General features: G+C 42.8%; 2 protein-coding genes across 3 annotated transcripts; one reads left to right on the top strand and one right to left on the bottom strand.

Annotated features, from left to right (window-relative positions):
- Positions 1-8,532: 8,532 nt before the first annotated feature.
- Positions 8,533-13,577, bottom strand: idh3g (isocitrate dehydrogenase (NAD(+)) 3 non-catalytic subunit gamma). 2 transcript variants are annotated; one of them, XM_084014661.1, is made up of 13 exons: positions 13,484-13,577; positions 13,124-13,171; positions 12,872-12,883; positions 12,249-12,346; positions 12,041-12,156; positions 11,841-11,901; positions 11,543-11,675; positions 11,155-11,288; positions 10,953-11,055; positions 10,705-10,851; positions 9,996-10,090; positions 9,827-9,887; positions 8,533-9,402 (listed from the first exon to the last, which is right to left on the bottom strand). In XM_084014661.1, the coding sequence occupies exons 1-13, from the start codon at positions 13,562-13,564 to the stop codon at positions 9,304-9,306; spliced, it is 1,188 nt and encodes a 395-aa protein (XP_083870787.1). In that variant the 5' UTR covers positions 13,565-13,577; the 3' UTR covers positions 8,533-9,303. The 2 variants fall into 2 exon arrangements, with proteins under 2 accessions (XP_083870787.1, XP_083870788.1); XM_084014662.1 differs by lacking the exon at positions 12,872-12,883.
- Positions 13,578-13,790: 213 nt separating this feature from the next.
- On the top strand, positions 13,791-18,282 carry fam3a (FAM3 metabolism regulating signaling molecule A). The gene is made up of 10 exons (XM_084015077.1): positions 13,791-14,078; positions 14,676-14,707; positions 14,790-14,897; positions 15,215-15,238; positions 15,352-15,478; positions 15,795-15,853; positions 15,949-15,999; positions 16,100-16,184; positions 16,756-16,882; positions 17,097-18,282. The coding sequence occupies exons 2-10, from the start codon at positions 14,695-14,697 to the stop codon at positions 17,193-17,195; spliced, it is 693 nt and encodes a 230-aa protein (XP_083871203.1). The 5' UTR covers positions 13,791-14,078; positions 14,676-14,694; the 3' UTR covers positions 17,196-18,282.
- The last annotated feature ends 814 nt before the right edge of the window (positions 18,283-19,096 follow it).

Below are 19,096 nucleotides of genomic sequence, written 5' to 3'. Positions count from 1 at the left end.
CATGTGGCAGGCGGTGTAAATCCGAGATGCTACTCTGGACAGAGTGACACCACTGGAGGTATATTGAACCAAACATGATGTGCTTAATGTAAATTAAAGGCAACCACAAGTAATAACACGCAATTACTCAACTGCTTTAACAGAGATTTTACAGATACAATTGCGCCCACCACTTCAATGCCATTGTCCACGATAATCAATCTACTCAATTGGACACATGTGTTGATACGAGGCTGTTATCGGGTTGCGACCCATCCCCGGCAGACGTGCTCTGCTCCGCTTTGAAGCGCCGCTCGAAAAATGTGGGAACAATTGCCACGAGTCGCAATCGCGGATCCGAGTGTTTCCTGATTGTTAAAGCCGCTAAGGAGCCGGTGAAATCAAGCTGGTTGTCATTATTCAACAAGCAACGAGGGGGGAGGAATAGGGGGAGAAGATTGTCTCAGGGATGGAAAGAGCCAAACAGAATACGGAGGTAGAAAAGGAGTCTTTTGTTTTCGCCTTAAGGAGGAATCTGTTTGGTTGTGTAGTGGAAAACCTCTGACATGATAATAGGAGGCAGGAAATGTAGGAAAAGTGATGAGGGTGATTAAAGGGGGGGGGGGGCGTGCATACACACACACACACACACACACACACCGACATACACAAACAAACATGGTATATAATGGGGGGATGGTGTTCATCTCCTGTTACAGCCAATGAAACATTAAGTGTGTCAGTCACCATAGTGTGTTTGTGAGGTGTCAGGTTTTTGCCCTTCACAGAGAAGCCCTCCTCTGTGTGTGTGTGTGTGTGTGTGTGTGTGTGTGTGTGTGTGTGTGTGTGTGTGTGTGTGTGTGTGTGTGTGTGTGTGTGTGTGTGTGTGTGTGTGTGTGTGTGTGTGTGTGTGTGTGTGTGTGTGTGTGTGTCTACATGCACACCTTCCACTTTCTGTTTGTTTAATGAAGCCCTCTCATGTGTAAAATGAGTCTTCAACACCTGATCAGCCTGACCGTGGGTGTTAATCTGATACACTAACTTTGTCAGACCACGTCTAGACACGCGTGTTCGGTCATTTTGCGAAGCGCGGTAATGAAATCACAAACAACAGCGCACAGATAAGACACTTGCGGTTCACATCCAACACAGCCTGATGGTGCCAATGTGAAGTATATCGTGGCAGCGTTCCCATAGCTTCCCAAGGAGCGTGACCCTCCAGTTCCCAGGGACAGGAGACCGAGCAGGCTCTGGAGACCCGAGAGTTCTGACCATTCAGGCCAAAAAAAGATCTTAATATACCGATTGTGTGTCGCTCCGCTCCCGGGACAAAGGTGTCGAGTCACTTTGACTTATAGGCGTTTGGGCTGATGGAGCTGTTTAGTGTCTCGCTGAGTGGCGTAACAGACCTCGCTTTGGACGGGTGTACTGGCGACCCAACATGGCAGCGCGTCTCGTTCTTTTCCCTCCATCTGCTACTGCTCAGTCTGGGCTCCCTGGTTTACGATGACAAGGCTGCGACAGGGCCCAAATGACAGCCGCATCAAGCGGCCAAATGGGATGGATGTCAAGTTTAACTGGACGACGGGGGGATTAGCTGTTCCCTCTCCCACATCCTTCCTGATGTGATGGACACGTCCTGTGATGCAGTGAATCTCTTTGAAGTGCGCCACGTTGCACCACTGATGAGTAACCAAAGAATAGAAAGGGAGAAGGTATAGATCTCTGTGTTTTCGGGGAGTGAGGTGCGGCGCTCTCTACAAAGTAAACCATCCCTGGGTGGTCCCCGTTCTTCCTAGCTCCTCAGCGGATGTCCTGAGTACAATAGGTCATATAGAGAGTAACATAAACAACCCAGCTGGGCTCATGGGGTCATTTAGCAATCATGCAGGCAATTAGTCCGCATGATTCCGCAGTTATAAATACAAACCATGTCATTTGGTGGTCATTGGTGTTTTAAACATCTTCTTAAGATTGAAGACATCCTGAGGGAGCGTACGATGTTAAACCACGAGGTCTTGATCGACTTTTTAAGGAAGTGAATGGGTGTGAACCAGGGCGGACAGAGGGAGATATATTTAGAAAGCAGTCTTCTGCGTGTCTTCTGTGAGTTGTTTAGTGGAACAGAGCGGGGATTAGGGCTGATTTCTGTATTGTGTTTCCACGGAAAAATGAGCTGGTGGTGTAGGGAGCCGACACGGGCCAGAAGGCACTCAGGCTTTGTGATTGTCGTGACTCCCTCGGTCACCCCACGTGTCAGTTTCTGTCCCGCGTCTTTAATTCCACCTGTCTGCTGGAAGGACAAGTGGTGCACAGCTAAAGCCAGAGCGGGAGCTGGGATGTGACTCAATCGGTGAGAGCTCATAATGTGTGACGTCTAAACACCAGCGCCGTCATGAAACGTGCATATCAGGAAACCGAAGCCATATGTTGAACCCTTTTCTATCTTCCGCTGGGCTCTGTGTGTTGTTTTTCCAAGATTAGACAATAGGATGATAGAAAGCCATGGATAAGTATGGTGTGGGAGCTTTGAAGTGGGTAAAGGGAAGGGGCCAGGTAGGTATGTGCATTTGATGGGTTGCTGAAAGAAACGGCAGTGAAAGAATGTAAGGAGGGAAAAAAAAGTATAGGTGCCAAACTATTCTCCCTCAGATCCAATAACAACTCAAGGATATGAATGTTGAAAATCATATATTTCAAAAGCCTTTTTTATCAGGTTATAAAGTCCGTACAAGGGCAACACACCAGGCTGAGTTATGAAAAACGCTTTTCCATCTTCATTCCTTCATGATTCCCCCAGCTGTTCCATAAGATACCATGAACAGCAGGATAATGGTTGGAAACCAAAAAAAAAATGAAAAGTCATTGTTTTAATATTTCACTAAGAAACATATCCTATGTGATTAAACTAATGGCAGTCCATCAGTTGGGAATGGTCAAGTCGGAGACAGAGGAGGCTTACGGCTTCATTCCCCCTGGATTTACCCAAAAGACTGGATCCACTCTTCAAAGATGGCGAGATAGACAATGAGTTGGAAGGTAGTGGATTTCTTAGACCGTGTTTTCATGTTTTTCTTGTCTTAGGCCGAGTCACATCAGGTATGTCGCTGATTAGCCTGCCCGGAGGCCAGGTGTGTTCCTGCAGCTAGTTAAAAAATCACGCTGTACTTCCTCAGCATGCTTGCTTCTACCATTAGCACGTATTCAATAGAACTTTGTCTTTACATGAGCAGAGTCCGCCAGAGAACCTCAAAAAACCCACTTCAGGTCTTGTCAGATCAAAGCCCCCCCCCATCCCAGACTTGACATTTAATTCAGGAACCAGACGTTATGAAGAATCCTGCCGAGCTGTCGCGGTGAATAGAAATATATAATCAAAGCGGTGTTTTCTGGTGGATTTGCAGATTTGTTTTCATCAAAACTCTTTAGAGATGCTTCAGCCGAGGAGAGTGGGAGGGGCGCTGCAGACATTCAGACAAGCGAGAGGGTCAAAATAGATGGAAATGAGGAAACGGTGCCAGATTATGTGAGACAGAGACACAGGAAAAACAGCTCAGCTTTACATTTAACTACTGTTAAGGACAAGATATGGAGAGTGCTACAATAAGAAGGAATTGGATGTAAGGCGATTAGAAAAACACAATTCATGTCACGATTAACTTGAATTTTTTTATTAAATGTATTTATTTTTATTGACAGCCAGATGATGAACTGTTGACAGTTACAAATACTTCATGTGACAAGTGAGCAAAAACAAACCAATGTCAAAAAGATTTATAATCTCTGTTATCCGACGGAGCAGTTTAATTTCCTTTTCCTTTACACTTTGTTCAGTTGGATCACAAAAAATAATAATAAAAGTAAAAAGAAATACATTTATACATTACGCAATGACAATGGAAGTAAGAAGAAATACACTTTCTTATTATGTTACTTATTTAACCTGACCTTAAAACAATCTAATAAAAATTTTATTATATATTTAAAAAAAAAAAAAAAACATTTCCAGATACAAATATACTGGTTTTCTTCCCCATATGCCACCCTATGAGTTTTTGGGATTGCGCGTTTCGTGTCTGGCAGCAGGTGGGGTCCCGGCCAGGTCGAGGGAGATGAACGTTCACAGCGCTGACTCACTGGTCGTGGACGAGACTCAGGAGATTTGTTAGATTAAACTACATAAGTGTTACTAGCTTTGTTTTGGCAACCATGGAGAAACACTGTGTTTTTTTAAAACGGTGAACACAGAGCTGGAAAGTGGGGGGTTGCTGAGTTGTCAACGTGCCAAGACGCTCCAATTTCAGGGGAGCAGAGTTGTGATGACATCAGGGCCGTGTAATGCAGGTTGTCATGAGCGCAGCATGCTTGCCTTGATGTAATGTAACTCCGGCGGTGCCACCTGAACTCGCAGCAAGGGCACGGACGGTAAAACTTTAATAGCATTAGAGATAGAAAGATCGAAGGAGAGATAGAGAGAGAGAGAGAGAGGAAGACAAGTGGGGAAACATTGGCAAGCATGGAAGAATGGTCTCAGATGGAACAAATAGCTCATCAATATCCACTCAATCACTGCTTTGAGCTCTCCTCCCCCCTTTCATCCCCTCCGGTATACATCGGGGCCAAAACGCTGCAGTGACCCAACTGTTTCTCTCTGATGAGAGACGGCATATCAACATACTCAGGCCCAGCTAGCAACACAACAAATTTATCATAAACATACAACCAAACAGAAATAGCCCGCAGGCTCCCCTCACTCTTGGCTTTTAGTGCCCATGGGAGAGGGGGGGGGAAACGCGTGTGAGGTAGGGAAAGTGATCAAGACAGACAGGTTCTTATTTAGACACAATGCAATAAAGCAGTGCACATGCATGCGGACACCCCCACCCCCCCACAGAAAGGGCTTTCTCATGTAGCACAGGTGGAATCAGTTTCTCTGCCTGTAGCTAAGAGCCTGGCTCAGTAAAAGCACATACAGATGTGTGCATACAGTACATATAAGACACCGGTATGTACATGTGCAGCCATGCCCAGGGCCTCAGATTTCCTCCCCCGGGGATGAAATAGAAAAAGCACCACTCACACATTTCTTTTACAAGGAACACGATAAGTACCGGAGTCAAATAAAGAGGTCGGATTGGGGATGATATGTACCCAATGCTCTCACGAGGTTGTTGCCATCAAGTGTTCAAACCAGCCCTGTAAAATAAGGAAAGGAAAAAAGAAAAGTGTGCAGCTCCTGATAAAGATGCTGGCAGTCGTCGGATGCTTTATTGGTTCCTGTAATTTAGAAAGATAAGGTGGCAGTGAAGTGTTTAAACAGCTATCTGCCCAGTGAACCTGTCAAACCGTATCTGCTGGTCTTATTTCCACCCCCAAACAAAACTATCCTCCCCTCAATTAGCCCCTCACCCCGACTCTCCCCCCTATATCTTCCTGCCAAGTCCACACTCTCTCCCCCCCCTCAGTCCTCTGCATGCCATGCCCCTTGACCTCCTTTTTTAACATAAATTTCTGCAAAGCCAACATCACCACTCACCTCTGCGATGAACTTCTCGTTCATTACTCTTCTCTGATTGGGGCTGTCACTGCTGAGGAATACACTGGCAGTCCCTACAAAGGGAAAGAGGACACACAGAGAGCCCCAAACACACACAGCCAGACCTAACTAATGGAGAATAGCTGACCGCTGACGTAGCTTAATGTAGCTAAGCCATAGCTCTGGGGAAAAAGGGAAAAAAGCCCCACTAACAGACAGTAGGGCTGACTGACTGGATGCAGCTGTGCTTGGCAGAGTCTGCTCGGCCTGTTGACAGATTATGATCACCTGTGTAGCATAGCAGACCTGCTCAAAAATGAGAAGAAGGGGCATGTTCATATGTAGTGGAAATTACCCGCTGGATCTTGAACGGACTAGTAGTGTGTGTGTGAAACAATGACAGAGATGGAGAGAGGAATAATGAGAGGAGGAGGACTGGAAATGATCAGGAGCAAGCGAGGCCAGAATTATGGAGAATAATGAAACCACATGTTTTAATATCAATATCTTATCTGGTGGTATGACTCAAGTTTTCAGATTAGCATTGATCTCCGAAAGGCTGTGGAACAATATTAAACATGGTGTTTCAAAGAGACATGAGAAGGAGAGGAATCAAGGAGAGAGAAAAAAGAAGAAAGACATCCAAGCTGGTGAACCAGGCTGGATGAAGATGAAGCACCGGTGTGACTGTACATGATATAAGAAATGAAGCTCTGGTGAAAGTTCAGTCTTGTAGGCTTTTCTTTTGCATGCTTAGGTCTGTCGTTTGTTTTTTTTATTCAACCTGCCTTTCCACTTTTCTCACGCATGCTCACTCATAATTTCCTGCTGTCATCCTGCTGGGGCTGTCAATCATGAGCTCAGCTGTTCTCATCAGCTGGTCACATCCATCCAATAGCACCGCAACACATCCACATTGTAAGCCTATCGTCTTGCTGCGGCCTCTTTTTAAATAAGATTCTCGCACATTTGTGCGCGCCTGTCCGTCACTCGATCCCCGCCCAGTGTTCATTCATCAGCCTCATCAGCCCGCCAGTCTGGCACAATTATCAACCACCAGCAGACTCCATGGGGGGAATGTATCGGGCTGCAGCTCCACTCAGACGCCCCTCCATTACAAATCTCCCGTCACTATAGTTTACAGACCAGAGAGCAGGGAGGGACATTTGTCGAACATTTAAGTGTCACTTTCACCCAAATAATGAAAAAAGATGTGATTTCCCAGTTACATCTATCTGGTGGTATCTTGTCATGCAGATCGTTTAGTTTGTGCTGCAACGTTTTCAGATATCTGTCTGTGTGTCGGCATCCACTCCACCATGAGTATCCCGGGACACTGTTTCTGGAAAAGAAAAAAGCTGGCTGAATGTTCCAAATGTGATTTTTCAAAGCTGTCAGCACCACAAATGAAATTCCATATACCTCATTTGTATCGGAATGGCAGCACAAACCTATAAAACTGTGCACATGAAACCAAAACGATTGGTAAGACTTGATATCATTATTAAGTTGGGTGAACCAACTCAGAAAACAGCAGGTTCGGAGCAGCTCGGATGGGAGGGAGGGAGATGAAGGGTGACAGTGGGGAGATTGTAAGTACGGTGATGAGAAGTGATGTGAGGCAACGTGAGGTAAACAGTGAGTGGAGGAAGACGATGAGAAAAAGCTGGCTGAGAGGGGGAAAACCTCAACGAAAACGGATCACTTCTTAATCTCTGCAGAGTGAATAACTGACATGAATGAAGAGGGAGTAAACCAGCTGCAGACAGCCAACTGGCAGAGGCCAAAGCACACACAAACTAACTGCACATTTCACACACTGCATGATTGTATGACTGTTGAATCCCTACAACAACAAATCTAAAAAAAGAGCATCATCACAAAGGATTGTTGTTGCTCAATATGCAAATACAATAACAGAGGAAACTATTTGTAACTTTCCCACAGAATTAGACATATGAGAAATTAGCCGGTGCCATACAATGGGATGTGCCCCTGCTGACCGCATCGGAGAAAGGGAGGCGAGCTGGGATTATTTGTACAACATATGTGATATGGAGGTCACCGCTGAACCACTATAGAATATATCTGCTCCTGCACTTGCAGCCGCTCGCTTAGAGGAGCAGTATTTCTATTAAAAAAACCCTGATATAAAACAGTAATGGATGGTCGGTTTTATCAGGTTTCATGCTAAATGTGGATAATTTCAAGAGAGCAAAGCCAACATCCTTCACATTTGCCTTGCAAAGTTGTAGTCTGAAGCCAAAATTCTGATTCCTAGAATTCATATTAAAAGACCAGGAATCATTTTTAATGTTTGCAACTATGTAGAACAAACTTAGTGCCAGAGATTCTTGCAGGTTTCCCTGTAGCTTCACACTATTGTTAGTGCAGTATCCACAGGGATTCATATATTATCCATTTTGTCCTTGTAAGACATTGTATGTAACAGAACACATGCATGGTGTTGAGCACAATTTGCTCCAAGTTAGTGGCCATTCTAGAACGTGGTGCTGCCACCTAGTGATGAAATGTAAAACAGCTACTTGTCATCCAATGTTGCAAGCAAGATGTTTTATGGAGCGTGAAATTGTAAAACAAGCAGAAGGATCAGTGAGCTTTATCTTATTTGAAGAAAATAATCTTTATCCCCAGCAGGAGCCATGGTTTCTCTTTGAAGCAGAGGCAAAGCATTAAAATACATCTTACCAGATCTTAGCAATTAAAGGTTCCTGTTTTAATAAGGCTTTATAGACTCAGTTTGGCATTGCAGTCAAATAGTCCTGCAATTAATCTTACCTTCTGATACTGATAATGTTCAGTTTTTGTTGAATCAATTTTGTTGAGGTGATGATTCAACTGTATGATCATTTTGAAGGACAGTTTGTGGTGCTGTTGAACTGTAGTACAAAGGCTTTTTTTATTTAGCATAGCCTCATTGATGCAGTGGATACAATAGAAACACCTTTGTACACTGAATATGTATAGAAGTATGTGTAGTTTGAAAAGATCACAAGAAGGTATATTATTTCTTTATTGATATTTGTGATATACAGTATATGTAACCACCCATCCATATGATAAAACCATTTTTTTTTCTATAATCAGGCTTTTAGAGCACTTGCGAGACTTGTGAGACTTTACATTTTTTTCGTGATGTATACCTCCTCCGGTAGAGTATATATGAAAAAGCTACATAACCATTTTAAGTACAGTTGATCTGATGTGAACACGTAGGACAGCACATTATATAACAGGCAACTTGTTATTTAAGTTACAGTATGACAAAAAAAGGTAAGGTGTTGTTGAACAACAACAACAACAACAAATGACCATAGCACATTTTGGCTGTAATTGAGAAAATAAATAACGATCTACAGAATGCAGAGTGTACATGCATAACCATATAAGGATATTTTAAATATTCCTGACTTCAATATGTCAGGCCACACCGACGAACAGCTAAAAAAAGGCATGTTCATGCTTCATGGCACAGATTTTCAACTTAATTAGCCTGATAACTGAAATATTCTTACAGTAGGATTTATCACAGAAGGAGTGAATTGGAATTTAATCTAAAGTTAACCGTTATTAAATTCTTGTGAAGCTCATTATTATGTGTGAAACATACAGGTGTGAATAAAAGGTTGTTTGTACAGTTATCAGTAAGCCATGTGGACGAGGAAAAAAAGGAAACGTTCAGATGTCAGCGGTAAGATCCAGCGCTATGGAAACAGAATTGCATGGATAACCTGTTCAAACTCACACCTCCGAGTGTGTGCGTGTGTTTAGAGCTCGGAGGTGAGCACTTTACTCTGGATGATCCTCATGATGGACTGGACGACCTCTGACGTGGTGCCCTGACCCCCAATATCAGCTGTGTGCAACTGCAAAAAAAACAAACCAAAAACAGGATAGTCACAAATCACTTATGTGGTACAGAATATTTTGTCTATAAGCAAACCTTTTCTTACAGAGTCAAAATAAGATACATATCATATATCATCAAAAGCCCTGTCTAAGCAGTCTGCTCTCATGGATGATAAGCAGGGTTAAATGAGCCCACGGATTTAGTTAATGCCAATGCAACCTAATGTAAAATCAGATACTATACAATGTAGCACTTCATCAGAGCTTTGTGACATTGAAAGGGCACGATGCTGCTTTGTGTGAATGTATTGTGATGCCAGCTAGGAAGCATGCCAGCTCTGCCACCAGGGCCTCTAAGCCTCTGTCACAGAACAATGGCCTGTTGGCTTTGTGGCAGCGAGACAGGTGAGGGGAGAGGCTTGTCAGTGACGGCAGACTTACCCTGGTTTCATTCATAGTGGTGAGGATTGCATTTCGGATCAGGCTCGCGTAGTCATAAAGCCTGGAGACATACCGGGGGAAAGACTTATTTATTTACCGGTATGCCACAGTGACAGCGTTACATCTCTACGATGGATGCATTTTAAGTATTTTCTCTGGAAAAGCTTACTTAAGGTGGTCCAGCATCATGCAGCCAGCTAGCAGCATGGCAGTGGGGTTAGCAATGTTCCTGTCTGCAATACTCTTCCCCGTGTTCCTCGTGGCCTGAGAGTCCCAGAAAAATAAGACAAGAAAGAGACAGAATTCTAAGTCACAATAAATTCTTAAAAAAGAAAACATGACAGCATACCACCAGGTTTGGGAGGATATAATTACTAATAACCTGTTGGGAAATGTAGCCTTATAGTAACCTAATCCAAGTATAATGCAGTATTAAAGTTGATTAACTTGATTACTTTCTGTTGCTTTTTCGATTACCTCAGTTATGCACTATTGCATTTATATGCACTAAAGACAACAGAAAATAATGTAATCATCCAAGGACTCTAATCATTTGGCACATTAGTGTTGCCAGAATTTACCTACATGTAAAATTCCTGGTTTGTCCTGTATTATGTTTTATAATGTTTTATAATCTTCATTTACTGGAGACTAAAGTGCACAATCCATCCTACTTTGTGAGAACTTACACTATACTGTGGTGTTGTTTCCCTTTTCTACTTTACATACAAAATGTTGAAAGCTTTTTTTTAAAAACTGATTACATCTTTTTTCCATTAGGTTCAACAAGATATGTTGAACCTAATTATGTAATGCGGTTCCATGTATTCCTTTACTCCCCACTGCCTCCCACTTAGCATGAACTACCAAACACTCACCGTCTCGAAGACAGCATAGTCACGGCCATAGTTGGCCCCCGGCACAAGTCCAGGCCCTCCCACCAGGCCTGCACACACGTTGCTCACCACGTTCCCATACAGATTGGGCATCACCATCACATCAAACTGCTGGGGGTTGGACACCAGCTAGAAACACAGGCAAACAAAGTTGCAAGTCGATACTTTGGATATAGCAACATTTAGAAACGTCTCCAAACTGAGAAGTGTGTCATCGGATCCTCTGTCACCTGCATGGTGGTGTTGTCCACAATCATGCTGTCGAATGTGATGTCTGGGTAACCAGCGGCGACTTCTCTGCAACACTGCAGGAACAAGCCATCGCCAAGCTTCCTGTTGGAGCAGGAAAAAAAAATCTTCCAGCATGAAGAAACTCATATTATGTCAGACTCGGGGTGGCTGGCACAATACATTTAGTTGAGAGCAACTCACATGATGTTTGCCTTGTGTACAGCGGTAACCCTTTTACGGCCTTTCTCCCTGGCCAGTCGGAAGGCATACTCGGCAATCCTGAGGGAATTGTTCCTGGTGATGATCTTGAGACTCTCCACTACTCCTGACACACTCTAAAAGAAGACGAGGTGGAGGATGACTGATAAATGACAACTGAAGTTCAAGTAGTTGGTATATTGTAGTAACATTGTTATTTGTGAAGTAGCACATTTAATTCTGTAGAACTGATTGGGATCTTTCTTCAACAGTCATTTTAGGGCTTTTAAATAGCTCTTAGAAACATTGAATATGGATGTGCCATGTCTGGTCAGGATTAGAAGTGTGTTTCAGCAGACAGTAGATTGATTGTGTTTCTGTACTGGCTGACCTCGTGCTCCAGACTGCTGTACTCTCCCTCTGTGTTCTCCCTGATGATCATGATGTCAATGTTCTGGTGGCGAGTGTGGACTCCAGGGAGCGACTGGCAGTGCATCACATTGGCATACAGGTCTAAGCTTGTGCTGTTAATATACACATGGAAACAGGAGAGAGAGAGAGGTGGTGGGGTCAAGAATAAACAATGTGTCAACTGACATTACTAGACACAAAGGCAAATTATGGAAGAAATGTAAGTCATGTGACAAAGTCTATATCATGGGAACAGCATATTTCATTAAAACTCTTACCGTAGGAGATTATTTCTGGATTTGACAGACGGCGCCATGGTATGTTTGGTTTCTATGTTACCTATCAGGAGAGTTAAGTAATATCATAGTTAAACAAGTGTCATGGTCTTAATATAAACGACATGCTTGACACAGCTGCACTCTGCCTTTAATGTTTTTAAATGCTCTGCTTGTCACACAGGAAAGAGGGGTTTGCTTGCCTTTGAGGGCAACTCCATTACGGCGAATGGCAGTGATGGCATTTTTGATGTCTTCCTCGCTCTCCAGGGCGGAGTTGACATGCACCACCTCAAAGTCCACTGGGACGCAGCTGAACCTACAGCAGGAGTACAAAAACCACATGGTCAAGTAATGCTCACCAGTCTGCAGTCAACACCTTAAAGGGGATTTAGCTTTAGTCTAACCAACCTGAAAACCTCTCGGACATGACTGAGCAGCTCCGGACCGATTCCATCTCCAGGTATGAGGGTCACAGTGTGTCTGCCTCCATATTTTGCAGGAGGGGGCTAAAACGTTGGCATTGTATACATCATTAACTGCACTGAACTGCAAATCACCCACTGTTGCCGTTATTTTACCATATCATGCCACATATTTTTGATTTCCAACCAACTATTTTTATAATGCCAGTACAAAATGAAAATCTTTTTGCACAGACTTGACACCTTCTTAAGACAGAGCATCCATCACAGCTAACATTTGGATGCTTGGTAGTTGTGTGAAACAAAACTGGTCATAGCCCTACTTTGGTAAATGTACACAAAATCTATAGTTAATGAGCTAGAAAATGTTAAATAACCCATAAACTTCTATATAACCCCGTCACCAAGAAGGTAAGTGTGTGAGGGTATTGTTAGCCAGTAGAAGGTTGTGTTATTCAGGGCTAGGCAATCTATTGTTGATCATTTATCACTGTCATCATATCGTTTCAAAAATACTGTAATTGAGGAACAATTGCAACGGTAATGTTCCGTTTTGTTGGAGAAGTGATGCACTGTAGGGTAGTAAAAACACGTCACTCTGCTACTTACAATGTTGTCTCTCTGTGGTTGAAGACGGACAGCAGGGAAAGCAGAAGGACAAGTTAGATAGTAGTGGTTTGATACAGATGAAAGAGTAGTTTGATGCACAAAAGAGAAAAGTACCCCACCACCCCCAGAGGGGAACCCAACGCCTCTGGAAACATCTTAATGAGGAGCAGTGATTTTTTTAATGACACTAGAGTACCATTATATATAATAATATAAGCTACTGATTTAACAAACATTTTTTGATTCACTCACATTATTTCCGGTCTTATTCCTGTGACTTGTCAGAGTTGTTCCAAATACCTGTAATACAAAATTAAAGAGAGATGGTTTAGAAACGGTTTGTAAATGCGTTTTGATTATCAAAGGAAGATCCGGGTTCTTTAGATAACCTTTACTGTAAACGACTCTATATCGGCGCTGCAGAAGATATGTGAACGACGATGGCTGCCTTGCTAACGTTAACGTTAATTCACCTGCAACAGTTATGATATTAACCATATGACCTTGTGTTCCGATAAAACAATCAAAGATAACGACTTAAGATAGTACTTTCATTCGGAGCAACAGCAACTATCACAGCCAATGTGACAACGGCGACGTATCTTGTCTTACTTTAACAGTATTTCCAAGGCGTCCACCCCAGAAAGGATTTATGAATTTGGACATCGAGAGCACAGCACTGTGGGCAGCCATCTTGATTTCGAAACACTGGAGGAGGAGGCGGGGCTATACCCGCGTGATAAATGTTTCTTTTTTTGGGGCAAAACATGTATTTAATTATTTAAATATAGAGCGATAGCTTTCGTAGTACTTTCGTGATAATGTAAGGGGAGTTGTGATTTATTACACATCTGTTCAACAATAAAAAATAAAAAAATCCAAATTGTGATCACGTGACCAACTTTGCGCATACTCCGTGTGGTTAGGAACTACATCCGGAAGAAACGATCTATGGAATAAACCATATTTTCCACGCTTGTTAAAGACAGTGTAATACGAGTGTATATGATCGACTGGGGATATTGACTTCAGTCTCTCTTCTCGCTGAAAGCTGATTCCCGTCAGAGGAGCCTCGATGAGGAAACAGCGCAAGAAATAGCCAAAGTCCCGGGCGGCGAGAGCAACAGCTCCCCTCTAACCGTTCATTAACGTTACATGCTAGCGACGCCGAAAACAGCGAACGGTCGGCCGAGCGTGGACACCGCAGGTAAGAGCTGCCATTTCACATCGGTTTCTTCGTGTTAGTCGTCGAGTATGTTGTCGAAGCGAGTATCATGTTCTGCTGCCTCGTCTTTGTACTGGTTAGGGTTCGTGTCGCCCTTTCAAACGTCATCTCTGCAGAGCCATCTTGCAATGGGCAGAGTAGGGGGAAAAAAATAATGCTTCGTGTTGTAGACACTAAACTCTGAATGAAATTACCCCAAATTCATTGCATTACACGTCATTACTTTAAGGGTTACAGAAGTATCTTTCTGATTAAAGAATACCCACTGAGGAGCAGACTTTCAGAATTTACATGCATCGTAAACTATTAGTTACATACAAACAAAACAACATACATAATTAAATATCATTACCCTTTTATGAAAACGTTTAGAATTAAATCTGCTTTTACTTTTATTGTATTTGTTTCTCCTCATTTGCTGTACTGATCCTCTCTACTGTATACACATGTCCTTGAATTGCACCTTTATTTACACTGTTACAGTGTCTGTCATGGTACATTTTCAATTAAAACTCTAACTCTTTGCAAACTTAAATTCAAACATGTCTAACGTAGTGTATTTTTTGTATTTCTGTGTAGGTCTATGAGGTGGTGAATCATGAGATTGACAGGTTTGTGAACGGTTTCTGTACATTTTGGTACACTCCAGTGGGAACTCGTTGGTAAACTGGCGGGACCTGTTTCTCTTCACAGGCCCCCTGAGAGCTGTGGCTGTGCTGCTGCTGGTGGGTCTCACCTGGCTGCTGGCCAACACCCTGTTTGGAGGGGAGAGTGGGTCATCCGTGAGACATTTCTTCAGCGGTAAGGAAACTAGTGATGGAATGATTAATTGATGGACAGAAAATGAGTTGAGTACAATTTATTAAACTAAAAATAGCCAACATACACTGGCGAGCTGCTACATGGGAGGAGTTGGGTGGTGTTGTTTTTTTAACTACATCACCATGGGCCACACTGACGAATATTTTTCACTATTTTCTAAGATTTTAGAGACTAATTAATAAAGAAAACAATTATATGCAGCAACCTTAAGGACAAGGGATTTGAGATGATGCGTGTGTGATCCAATCTGATTTGTGGTCAGTTAATTTGACTGTGAACATCTTCTCTTTATTCAGGTGCCAGTGAGAAACCGACACCTGGTAAGTAAAATAAATTGCGTAGTGTTACAATTTCATGTCTGTTCCTCCTGTGGACTTTGATCATGTTCATGTTGTGTCTTCTTATGACTTGGCTATTGTGTCATATATTTTAGCTGAACCTCGCCCTCGAAGGTATAAATGTGGACTTTCAGCTCCCTGTCCCCCAAAACATTTGGCCTTCCGTCTGGTGTCTGGTGCTGCCAACGTCATCGGGCCCAAAATCTGCCTGGAGGACAAGATGTGAGCTCCTGTGCTTTTCTTCATCTATGTCGTTGTCTCCCCGTCCTTTTTTTTGTTTCACACTCTGTTCTTTTTCCCCCCTCTGTGCTGTCTTAACCAGGCCTCCAAACCTATCTGGGGAGCTGAATGCAAGTATTCTTTCAGTCTGTCTGTCCCCCATTTCTTTGTTTCCGTCTCTAGTCTCTGTTCTCAGTGTAGTTGTTGTCGTTTCTCGAGGCCCCGGGCAGTGTGTAAGAGTGCGTAGGTCAGTGTGAATGTGCAGGGCACGGAAGTGCTTCACCTAGGGTTTCAACCTTTTTGTGTTTCTGTCTCACAGGCTAGTGAGCAGCGTGAAGAACAACGTTGGCAGAGGGCTGAACATAGCTTTGGTGAATGGTACGGGTGTCCCCATCCAACTCGTAACCAACTTTGCATTCATAAATATGTTTGAATGGTTATTATAACATGTGACTGGTGTTTCTCTGCTCCAGGGGTGACCGGGGAGCTCTTAGACACAAAGAGCTTTGATACGTGGGCAGGAGGTAATTAAAACCAGACACTCGTATATAGTTCACATGTGTTGCATATGACTCTGCAGTAAGACGCTGTAAACCACATGGCTCGTCTGATGTTCGTTCTCAGATATTTCTGACCTGTTGAAGTTTCTCCGGCCGCTCCATGAAGGAACACTCGTGTTTGTGGCTTCCTTTGATGACGCGGCTACAAAGTAAGAAACCATGACATGCTCTCAGTTTCAGCCCAACACCCCTCTCTTTCTCCCTTAGTCGCACCTATACATTTGAATGTTTTATGCAGCATTATTTATTGTACCTTTTTACTTTTTTCTTTTATGTGCCTTACAAGTGTTTACTCAGGAGTACGTGTAATATACAACCCACCCGCTCATTAATGAATCGGCTTTATTGTGTTCCTTCAGGACTATAAAGTTTATCTTATCTGAGATAAAATGTCAGTTGAAGTTCTAGAATACTTCATGTAATTACTTGGGAAATAGTAATATGCTCATGATTCATCTGGCTTTACTACAGAGAATATTATTTTCATAGCTAATCCACAGCAGGACGAACTGGTTTTAATCAGCCAATGAGTTATGCCCGTAAGTGTGTCTGCTGTCGTCTGTACAGCCAAATTCACTGAGGGAGGTGAGAAGTTGAATCTGACCGCTTCACAGAGTTAGTCGGTGGACTCACTCCAACCTCCCGAGCCGCAGCCACCACAGCAGCCAGCCCACTTAACAGACGCTCACCTTCTACCTTCTCCTCATTTACATTCGACAGGTTGAACGACGAGTCTCGGCGAATTTTTGAGGAGCTCGGGAGCACAGCGGTGAAGGAGCTGGCCTTTAGAGACAGCTGGGTGTTTGTTGGAGCCAAAGGCATCGAGAATAAGAGTCCCTTCGAGCAGGTATGTCTGTCTGAGGGTAGAAACCCCCAGCTCCTTTGACGTAATGCTGATTTGGCTGCAGTGAACTGCTTACAGATGTCATCACACATCACATAAAGGCTAGTTAGATGCAGTTACAATGGCATTATGATACAGGATATTCAATGACATTCAGTAGAATAAGTGCTCCCAGTGTGTGTTGACATGTGTTTGCCCGTGTTGTTGTTCCCATCAGCGTATGAAGAACAGTAAGAGTAGCAACAAGTATGAAGGTTGGCCCGAGTCTCTGGAGATGGACGGCTGCATTCCTCTGCGGTCGCCTCTGGAAGGATAGTTCTTCCCGACACACTCTCCGATCCAGCACAGTAACACCTGGAGTGGCAGCGGAACGTCCAAATGAATGTTTGAAACGGAACAGGGAACTGTCTTTGTGACTGAAACCACCCCAAGATCTGAGCCACAAGTGGCATTTCAGTTTGACTGCAAAGATTGTTGGACCTCTGGTCGAGGATTTGTGCATTACGCTTTTTTTAAGCAGAAGTAACATTGTAGGAATAAGGAAAACGTTTGCGTCCGGTTAAGTTCAACTTGAGAGGCCAAATGTTGGATGACCAAAGTCTAACGTTGACGAGTGAATGAATGCAGCTGAAGAAGGTCTTCCAAAGCCGTTGTAGGAAATGGATGTATTTCCTCTCTGCAAGCCCGTCTGTCGGGTGTCGATATTCAGTGCACGACATTTGATATTCCGCAGCCACGAGGCATACCTAACTGGAAACATTATCCCCAGAGACATGAGAAAACATTTGAGGTACACTAACAGTTTCAGCGCACTACTCAGCAGCAGGTCTGTAGGCCGGTTTTAGATTTAAATCCGTTTGTATATTTTCATCCTGCGATGCATATTTCCGTGATATTGTTATGCCTAGTGTTAGCTGCAGTTGTTTCCTTAGAACTTGACGCACTGCATTTATTGCTTGCCACATTTTTACAGATGTATTCAGAAAAATCTTGGCCTAGGTCCTTCTCCTTTTGATAAAACTATTTATTTTTAATACTTCAGGAAACGCTGAAAAGAGTCGTAGTCTGCGTTCATCATTACATTACCAATGGAACTGATGTCGTCTCAGGCCTGACGCAATCTTCCACACCGAGTGCTTTGTTTGAAGATTCAAGCTAAATGTGTGCGTGTGTGTGTTATTTTTTAAAATGTTTTAATGTATCCACCTTTTATCCTGCAAACAAGCCTAATATTGAAGGAAATGTATAGAAATAAAAATATTATTTAACATGTATGGTTAGATGTCAATTTTAGCTGCATTTGTTATTTTGTTGTGTTACCTAAGTAACAATTTTTATACAGAGCATCACAGTCTGTCTATATTGTGATAACAATCCCGATGAATAAAATTGTCTCAATATTGCTTGTTTTTTTTCCATGTATTCGGTCCTGAGTGGTCTTAAGTCAACTGGCATACTTGAAGAAATTCACCAGAGGGCGACAAACATCAAAGTGTGTGTGGGGTTAATCAGTTCATTCTGCTCAAGGCATTTGTTTCACTAAGCACGTGCTCTGCTGCTGCTGATGAACACTGCGGACTGAATCAGTGATATTTCAGGATTCACGGTTAATTCAGGGGCAGCACAGAACCATGTTGCACGTTGAATATGATGTAATTAAGAAAAACCTGATCAGTTTCATTGTTCCATGAGATGTTATGCCGCCTTCACGTGTCGTCAGAAAAAATCGTAATTTTAGGTATTTTTACAAATGAGTTCAAGTTCTGTGGGTAACGTGATGTTCAAAGGTAGTGGCAGAACCCACGAGCATAACTGCCGTATAATAATTATTTAGTCAAATTATTCAGATTATTATTTATTTGACCCTTGGGGACTTTTTGTCCTTTTGTTTTTATGATCCTTTTGGCTGTGTTAATGCATATGACATTAATTTATTTTTTAGGAAAATTGTATTTTATCAACCTTCTATACTATGTCTATAAAACACGGTGTACACACTGTTGTTACACTGTGACCCTTAGAGACAAAATGTCCTCATTGAAACCCATTATAACTGTCATCTTTTTAACCCCAGGGCCATTGCAGCATACAGTCATGCTTTTTTTGTTTTTGTTTCTGTGATTCTGGACTTTGCTGCAGAATTGCAGTTTTTATTATTTTCCACCAGATAAACCCATTTTCCTATTTTGGGAACACAAAATTTCCAAAGATTCACTC

The sequence above is a fragment of the Eutrigla gurnardus genome (assembly GCF_963514095.1).
Source record: "Eutrigla gurnardus genome assembly, chromosome: 8".
Classification (NCBI taxonomy): Eukaryota; Metazoa; Chordata; class Actinopteri; order Perciformes; family Triglidae; genus Eutrigla; species Eutrigla gurnardus.
The sequence above is the reverse complement of the archived record's forward strand: the minus strand, read 5'-3'. Positions and strand labels throughout refer to the sequence as shown.

Bases quoted from the DNA above. Each gene is read 5' to 3' on its own strand.
- idh3g (XM_084014661.1), bottom strand. From the start codon at position 13,564: ATGGCTGCCCACAGTGCTGTGCTCTCGATGTCCAAATTCATAAATCCT. The intron at 11,902-12,040 runs GCAAGCAAACCC...CTCTCCTGATAG, and splicing joins TAATGGAGTTGCCCTCAAAG to GTAACATAGAAACCAAACAT. The intron at 11,056-11,154 runs GTGAGTTGCTCT...CTGCTCCAACAG, and splicing joins GTACACAAGGCAAACATCAT to GAAGCTTGGCGATGGCTTGT.
- fam3a (XM_084015077.1), top strand. The intron at 15,479-15,794 runs GTGAGCTCCTGT...TCTGTCTCACAG, and splicing joins ATCTGCCTGGAGGACAAGAT to GCTAGTGAGCAGCGTGAAGA. The intron at 16,000-16,099 runs GTAATTAAAACC...GTTCGTTCTCAG, and splicing joins CTTTGATACGTGGGCAGGAG to ATATTTCTGACCTGTTGAAG.